An 8795-nucleotide genomic window follows, 5' to 3' on the forward strand; every position below is an offset into this window, starting at 1 on the left:
CGCTAGCATCGGAATAGGACCATTGTCCTTTTGCACACTGTCACTGCGCCCAACATTCGCAAGTTTGAAGCTTGTCATAGTCATCCCTTCCAAGATCCTACTCGGAATACCACAGACAAGGTTTAAACTTTCTAGATCTCAGGAATGCTGCCAATGGTTCTAGCCTATGCCACGAAGATACTAATCACACGGACTTGGTCCGTGTATTAGACATCCAAGAGAGTATACTCCAGCTGTCGTCCAATGACTACGTTGAACATCATGTAGATCGCTTTGTGGTTGTCAGGCACGCGATCTTGGCTAAGCGAGTAACGAAGATTGGGTGATTGTCACGGGTCACCCCTTCATTCTGACTTAACTGAATTAAGAACGAGAGTATATCTTGGAGAAGAAGTAGGCATGAATTGAATAGAAAACAGTAGTAATTGTCTTAATTCATGAAGAACAGCAGAGCTCCACACCTTAATCTATGGGGTGTAGAAACTCCACCGTAGAAAATACATAATTAAAAAGAGGTCTAGGCATGGCCGTGAGGCCAGCCTCCAAACATGTACAATGGTCTCTCCGATCAAAGTGATCAAAAGATATTCCAAAGATCAAAAGATATAAAATAAATCTCTAAAAGTAGTTTTTATACTAAACTAGTAACCTAGGATTACAAAAAATGAGTAACTAAGTGTAGATAGTGCAGAAATCCACTTTCGGGGCCCACTTGGTGTGTTCTTGGACTGAGTGTTGAAGCTTTCACGTGCATAGGCTGTTCCTGGAGTTAAACACCAGCTTTGGTGCCAGTTTGGGCATTTTACGCCAAGATATTTTAGGCTGTATTTGAACATCAGTTTGGGCCATCAAATCTCGAGCAAAGTATAAACTATTATATATTGCTGGAAAGCCCAAGATGTCTACTTTCCAATGCAATTGAGAGAGCGCCAATTGGGCTTATGTAGCTCTAGAAAATCCACTTCGAGTGCAGAGAGGTCAGAATCCAACAGCATCTACAGTCCTTTTTCAGCCTCTGAATCAAATTTTTGCTCAGGTCCCTCAATTTCAACCAGAAAATACCTGAAATTATAGAAAAATACACAAACTCATAGTAGAGTCCAGAAATGTGATTTTTGAATAAAAACTAATAAAAATATAATAAAAACTATGTAAAAATAATGGCAAAAAGGGTATAAATTATCCGCTCATCACAACACCAAACTTAAATTGTTGCTTGTCCCCAAGAAACTAAAAACAAAATAGGTTAAAAAAAGTGAATATATAATGAATTCCAAACTTATCAATGAAGATTAGCTTCAATTAGATGAGCGGGACTTGTAGCATTTTTGCTTCTGAACAGTTTTGGCATCTCACTTTATCCTTTGGAGTTCAGAATGATTGGCATCTATAGGAACTCAGAATTCAGATAGTGTTATTGATTCTCTTAGTTCAGTATGTTGATTCTTGAACACAGCTATTTTATGAGTCTTGGTCGTGACCATAAGCATTTTGTTTTCCAATATTACCACCGGATACATAAATGCCATAGACACATAACTGGGTGAACCTTTTCAGATTGTGACTAAACTTTGCTAGAGTCCCCAGTTAGAGGTGCCCAGAGCTTTTAAGCACACTCTTTTTGCTTTGGACTATGACTTTAACTGCTCAGTCTCAAGCTTTCACTTGACACCTTCACGCCACAAGCACATGGTTAGGGACAGCTTGGTTTAGCCGCTTAGGCCAGGATTTTATTCCTGTGGGCCCTCCTATCCATTAATGCTCAAAGCCTTGAATCCTTTTTCTACCCTTGCCTTTTGGTTTAAAGGGTTACTGGCTTTTTTTGCTTGCTTTTTCTTTTTCTTTCTTTTTTTCTTTATTTTTTTGCCTTTTTTTTTTTGCAAGCTTTATATTCACTGCTTTTTCTTACTTCAAGAATCATTTTTATGATTTTTTATATTATCAATAATATTTCTCCTTTTTTATTATTCTTTCAAGAGCCAATAATTTTAACATTCATAAACAACAAATTCAAAAATATGCACTGTTCAAGCATTCATTCAGAAAACAAAAGGTATTGCCACCACATCAAAATAATTAAACTAATATCAAGATAGAATTCAAAATCATGCAATTCTTGTTCTTTTGCAATTAAAATATTTTTCATTTAAGAAAGGTGATGGATTCATAGGACATTCATAGCTTTAAGACATAGACACTAGATACTAATGATCATGTAAGAAAGACACAAATATAGACAAAACATAAAGCATATAATTTTCAAAAAAATAGAAAAAATAAGAACAAGGAAATTAAAGAACGGGTCCACCTTAGTGATGGCGGCTAGTTCTTCCTCTTGAAGATTTTATGGAGTGCTTGAGCTCCTCTATGTCTCTTCCTTGCCTTTGTTGCTCCTCCCTCATGGCTCTTTGGTCTTCTCTAATTTCATGGAGGAGGATGGAATGCTCTTGGTGCTCCATCCTTAGTTGTCCCATGTTGGAACTCAATTCTCCTGGGGAGGTGTTGATTTTCTCCCAATAGTTTTATGGAGAAAAGTGCATCCCTTGATGTATCTCAAGAATTTCTAGATGAGGAATTTCCTCATGATCTTGTTGAGGTCCATGCGTGGGCTCTCTTGGTTGCTCCATCCTTTTCTTAGTGATGGGCTTGTCCTCTTTAATGGGGATATCTTCCTCTATGACAATTCCAACTGAATTGCATAGGTGACAAATAAGATGAGGGAAGGCTAACCTTGCCAAAGTAGAAGACTTGTCCGCCACCTTGTAGAGTTCTAGGGATATGATCTCATGAACTTCTACTTCCTCTCCATTCATGATATTATGGATCATGATAGCCCGGTCTACAGTAACTTCAGACCGGTTGCTAGTAGGAATTATAGAGCGTTGGATAAACTCCAACCATCCCCTAGCCATGGGTTTGAGGTCAAGCCTTCTTTGAACCGGCTTGCCTCTTGAATCTCTCTTCCATTGAGCGCCTTCCACATAAATGTCCCTAAGGACTTGGTCCAACCTTTGATCAAAGTTGACCCTTCTAGTGAAAGGGTGAGGATCTCCTTGCATCATTGGCAAGTTGAATGCTAACCTCACATTTTCTGGACTAAAATCCAAGTATTTCCCCCGAACCATTGTGAGCCAATTCTTTGGGTTCGGATTCACACTTTGGTCATGGTTCTTAGTGATCCATGCATTAGCATAGAACTCTTGAACCATTAAGATCCTGACTTGTTAAATGGGGTTGGTGAGAATTTTCCAACCTCTTCTTCGAACTTCATGTCGGATCTCCGGATATTCGCTCTTTTTGAGCTTGAAGGGGACCTCGGGGATCACCTTTTTCTTGGCCACAACTTTATAGAAGTGGTATTGATGGACCTTTGAGATGAATCTCTCCATCTCCCATGACTTGGAGGTGGAAGCAATTGCCTTCTCTTTCCTCTTTCTAGAGGTTTCTCCGGCCTTAGGTGCCATTAGTAGTTATAGAAAACAAAAAGCTTTAGCTTTTCCCATACCAAACTTAGAATGTTTGCTCGTCCTCGAGCAAAAGAAGAAAGAAAAGAGTAGAAGAAGAAGAAATAGAGGAGATAGAAGGGAGGAGAAGATTCAGCTAAGGGGGGTGTATGTTGTGTGAAGATGAAGGTGGTAAGGAGGGGTATTTATAGGGTAAGGGAGAGAGGGTATTCGGCCATGTGTGGGTAGGTTTGGGAGGGAAATAGTTTGAATTTGAATGGTGAGGTAGGTGGGGTTTAATGATGGATGGATGTGAGTGGTGAAGAGAATGTGGGGAAGAGAGTAGGATTTGATAGGTGAAGGGTATTTGGAGAAGAGTGTTATGGAAAGGTGTGAATAGGAGAGAAGAAGAAGTGGGGTAAGTGGGGATCCTGTGGGGTCCACAGATTTTGAGGTGTCGAGGAATTTGAGTCCCTGCACCATTCTGGCGTCTAAACGCCCATTCTGTGCCAAATCTGGCATTTAACGCCAGCTCTGCTACCTTTCCTGGCATTAAACGCCAGTCTAATGCCCATTTTTGGCGTTAAATGCCAATCTGTTGCCCATTTCTGGCGTTTAACGCCAGCCAGATGCCAGTCAGCCCTTTCTGGCATTAAACGTCCAAAGTGCTACCCATTCTGGCGTTTAACGCCCAGAATACTGTCAGGCTGGGCGTTAAACGCCCATTCTGCTATCCTTACTGGCGTTTAAACGCCAGTAAGCCTGTCCTCCAGGGTGTGCTATTTTTATGCTATTTTTCATTCTATTTTTTATTTTTTAGCTGTTTTTGTGACTTCACATGATCATCAACCTAAAGAAAACATAAAATAACAATGGAAAATAAATAAATATAATTAAATGACATTGGGTTGCCTCCTAACAAGTGCTTCTTTAATGTCAATAGCTTAACAGTGAGCTCTTAGAGAGCTTCACAGAGATTTAGAGCTTAATGATGGCCTCCCAACACCAAACTTAGAAGTTGAGTGTGGGGGCTCTGTTTGACTCTGTATTGAGAGAAGCTTTTCATGCTTCTTCTCCATGGTTACAGAAGAAGATCATTGGGCTTTAAACACAAGGTAGTCCTCATTCAATTGAAGAACTAGCTCTTCTCTGTCCACATCAATCACAGCTCTTGCTGTGGCTAGGAAGGGTCTTCCTAGGATGATGGATTCATCCTCATCCTTTCCAGTGTCTAGGATTATGAAATCAGCAGGGATGTATAGGCCTTCAACCTTCACCAAGACATCCTCTACAAGTCCATAAGCCTGTTTCTTTGAATTGTCTACCATCTCTAGTGAGATTCTTGCAGTTTGTACCTCAAAGATCCCTAGTTTCTCCATTACAGAGAGGGGCATGAGGTTTATCCCTGACCCCAAGTCACACAGAGCCTTCTCAAAGGTCATGGTGCCTATGGTACAAGGTATTAAGAACTTTCCAGGATCCTGTTTCTTCTGAGGTAATTTCAGTTGAACCAGATCATTTAGTTCATTGATGAGCAATAGGGGTTCATCCTCCCAAATCTCATTACCAAATAACTTGGCATTCAGCTTCATGATTGCTCCTAGATATTGAGCAACTTGCTCTTCAGCAATATCTTCATCCTCTTCAGAGGAAGAATACTCATCAGAGCTCATAAATGGCAATAGTAAGTTTAGTCGAATCTCTATGATCTTTATATGAGCCTCAGATTCCTTGGGTTCCTCATTAGGGAACTCCTTAGTGGCTAGTGGATGTCCATTGAGGTCTTCCTCATTGGAAATTACTACCTTTTCTTCCTCTCCAGGTTCTGCCATGTTGGTTATAGTTATGGTCTTGCACTCTCTTTCTGGGTTCTTTTCTGTATTTCTTTGGAGAGCACTAGGAGGGAGTTCAGTAACTCTTTTATTCAGCTGACCCACTTGTGCCTCCAAATTTCTAATGGAGGACCTTGCTTCAGTCATAAAACTGAGAGTGGTCTTAGATAGATCAGAGACTACAGTTGCTAAGTCAGAATGGCTCTGCTTAGAATTCTCTATCTGTTGCTGAGAAGATGATGGAAAAGGTTTGCTATTGCCAAACCTATTTCTCCCACCATTATTGTTACTGAAGCCTTGATTAGGCTTCTGTTGATCCTTCCATGAGAAATTTGGATGATTCCTCCATGAAGGATTATAAGTGTTTCCATAAGATTCTCCCATGTAATTCACCTCTTCCATTCTAGGGTTCTCAAGGTCATAGGCTTCTTCTTCAGAGGAAGCTTCCTTAGTACCTCCTGATGCAGCTTACATTCCAGACAAACTTTGAGAAATCATATTGACTTGCTGAGTCAATATTTTGTTCTGAGCCAATATTGCATTCAGAGTATCAATCTCAAGAACTCCTTTCTTCTGAGTTGTCCCATTATTCACAGGATTTCTTTCAGAAGTGTACATGAACTGGTTATTTGTAACCATTTCAATGAGTTTCTGGGCTTCTGCAGGCATCTTCTTCAAATGAAGAGATCCTCCAGTAGAGTGGTCCAATGACATCTTGGACAATTCAGACAGACCATCATAGAATATACATATGATGCTCCAACATGTCAGAAGGACACCTTCTGATCAATTGCTTGTATCTTTCTCAAGCTTCATAGAGGGATTCACCTTTCTTCTGTCTGAAGGTTTAGACTTCCACTCTTAGCTTGCTCAACTTTTGAGGTGGAAAGAATTTGGCCAAGAAGGCATTGACCAACTTTTCCCAAGAGTTCAGGCTATCTTTAGGTTGTGAGTCCAACCATGTCCTAGCTCTGTCTCTTACAGTAAAGGGGAAAAGCATAAGTCTGTAGACCTCAGGATTAACCCCATTGGTCTTAACAGTGTCACAGATTTGCAAGAATTCAGCTAAAAACTGATGAGAATCTTCCAATGGAAGTCCATAAAACTTGCAATTCTACTGCATTAGAGAAACTAATTGAGGTTTAAGCTCAAAGTTGTTTGCTCCAATTGCAGGAATTGAGATGCTCCTTCCACAGAAGTTAGAAGAGGGTGCAATAAAGTCACCTAGCATCTTCCTTGCATCTCCACCATTGTTGTTGGGTTCGGCCATCTCTTCTTCTTTTTCGAAAAATTCTGTCAGGTCCTCTCCAAAGTGTTGTGCTTTAGCTTCTCTTAGCTTCCTCTTTAGAGTCCTTTCAGGTTCAGGATCAGCTTCAACAAGAATGTTCTTATCCTTGTTCCTACTCATATGAAAAAGAAGAGAACAGAAAAAAATAAGAATCCTCTATGTCACAGTATAAAGATTCCTTTATGTGAGTAGAAGAATAGAAGAGTAGAATGAAGAAGAGAGAAGATGAAGAATTCGAACACAGAGAGGGAGAGAGTGTTCGAATTATAAGAAGAAGAGAAGTGTTAGTAAATAAATAAATAAATAAAAAGAGATGAGAGAGAGAGAGAGAATTCGAATTTTAAATTAAAATAAAAGGAAAATATTTTTGTTTTTATTTTAATTATTAGTTAGTGTTCGAAAATTATAAAAAGGAATAAAATTAAATTAAAATTTAAAACAATTAGTTTATTAAAAAGAATTTTGAAAAGTGGTGAGGAGTTTTCGAAAATAAGAGAGAGAAAAGTAGTTAGGTAGTTTTAAAAAAGATAAGAAATAGTAAACTTTTTAAAATCAAATAAAAAGTTAAGTGGTTAATTGAAAAAGATTTGAAAATCAATTTTGAAAAGATAAGAAGTTAGAAAAGATTTTGAAATTGATTTTGAAAAATATATGATTGAAATTTATTTTGAAAAAAGATTTGAAAAGGAAATTGAAAAGATTTTATTTTTGAAATTAAAGTTGATTACTTGATTAATAAGAAACTAAGAGATATGATTTTAGAATTTAAAGATTGATCCTTTCTTAATAGGCAAGTAACAACTTGAAAATTTTTGAATCTAAACATTAAATGTTAGCATTAATTTCGAAAATATGAAATAAAAATAAGAAAAAGATTTTGAAAATCAAATTTTTAAAATTTTCGAAAATATTAAAAAAATGAAAAAGATTTGATTTTCGAAAAAGATTTGAAAAAGATAGAACTTTTAATTTGAAAATTTGACTTGACTAATAAGAAACAACCAAATTTTAAAACTTTTGACTAAATCAATTCAAATTTTTGAAATTTATGAGTAAAATAAGGAAAAGATATTTTATTGATTTTTTATTTTTAATGAGGATAGAGAAAAACACAAAAATGAAACAAAACATAAAATTTAAGATCAAAACAAAAATGCATGCAAGAACACTTTGAGTGTCAAGATGAACACCAAGAACACTTTGAATGTCAAGATGAACACCAAGAACTTATTTTTGAAAAATTTTTAAGAAAAGAAACACATGCAAGACATCAAACTTAAAAATTTTTAAACTTTAGACAATAAGAATTCAAAAATGCATATGAAAAACAAGAAAAGACTCAAAACAAGAAATGTAAAGATCAAACAAGGAAAATCATCAAGAACAACTTGAAGATAAATGAAGAACACATGCATGAATTTTTCGAAAATTTTAAGAAAAGTTAGAACATGCAATTGACACTAAACTCAAACAAGAAACACAAAATTTTTTGTTTTTATGGCTTTATTAATTAATTTTTTGGATTTTTCGAAATTATGTTGGAAAAAGAAAAATAAAAAGATACAAAATTTTTAATAAGAATTCCAGGAATCATGCAATGTTAGTCTAAAGCTCCGATCTAAAAATTTAGACATGGCTTAATAGCCAGCCAAGCTTTATGTGAAAGCTTCGGTCCAAAAGATTAGACATGGCCAATGGCCAGCCAAGCTTCAGCAGAGCATTACATACAACAGCCAAATTGATGGGAATCAAAAAGCTCCTCAATGATAAGTGGAAGCCTCGATCCAAGAAAAATTAGACATGGCTTAACAGCCAGCCAAGCTTCAACAGATCATGATGAAACTCTAGAATTCATTCTTAAAAATTCTGAAGAATTTTTAGAAAATTAAGTATTATTATTGATATTTTTTTTTGAATTATTTTTTGAAAATAAAATTAAAAATAAAATGCTTAAACATAAAATAAAATTACCTAATCTGAGCAACAAGATGAACTGTCAGTTGTCCAAACTCGAACAATCTCCAGCAATGGTGCCAAAAACTTGGTACGCGAAGTCGTGATTGTTCGTTCCCTGGCTACAGCGCCAAAAACTTGGTGTGGGAAAACGTGATCTCAAGACTTCTTACACAAACTCGCATAACTAACCAGCAAGTGCACTGGGTCATCCAAGTAATAAACCTTACGTGAGTAAGGGTCGATCCCACGGAGATTGTCGGCTTGAAGCAAGCTATG

At 37.0% G+C, this 8795-nt stretch overlaps 1 protein-coding gene across 1 annotated transcript in view; it reads right to left on the reverse strand.

Moving 5' to 3' along the window:
• The window catches only part of LOC148576472 (uncharacterized), a 32329-nt gene extending 26907 nt beyond the window's left edge, over positions 1-5422 (reverse strand). Inside the window, exon 1 of the mRNA XM_088502726.1 lies at positions 4583-5422. Coding sequence (XP_088358852.1) covers positions 4583-5422 — 840 coding nt within the window. The remainder of the gene's footprint in view (positions 1-4582) is intronic.
• Between the last annotated feature and the right edge of the window lie 3373 nt (positions 5423-8795).

This window comes from Arachis ipaensis, chromosome B1 (genome assembly GCF_059453495.1).
Source record: "Arachis ipaensis isolate K30076 ecotype BB chromosome B1, ASM5945349v1, whole genome shotgun sequence".
Taxonomy (NCBI): domain Eukaryota; kingdom Viridiplantae; phylum Streptophyta; class Magnoliopsida; order Fabales; family Fabaceae; genus Arachis; species Arachis ipaensis.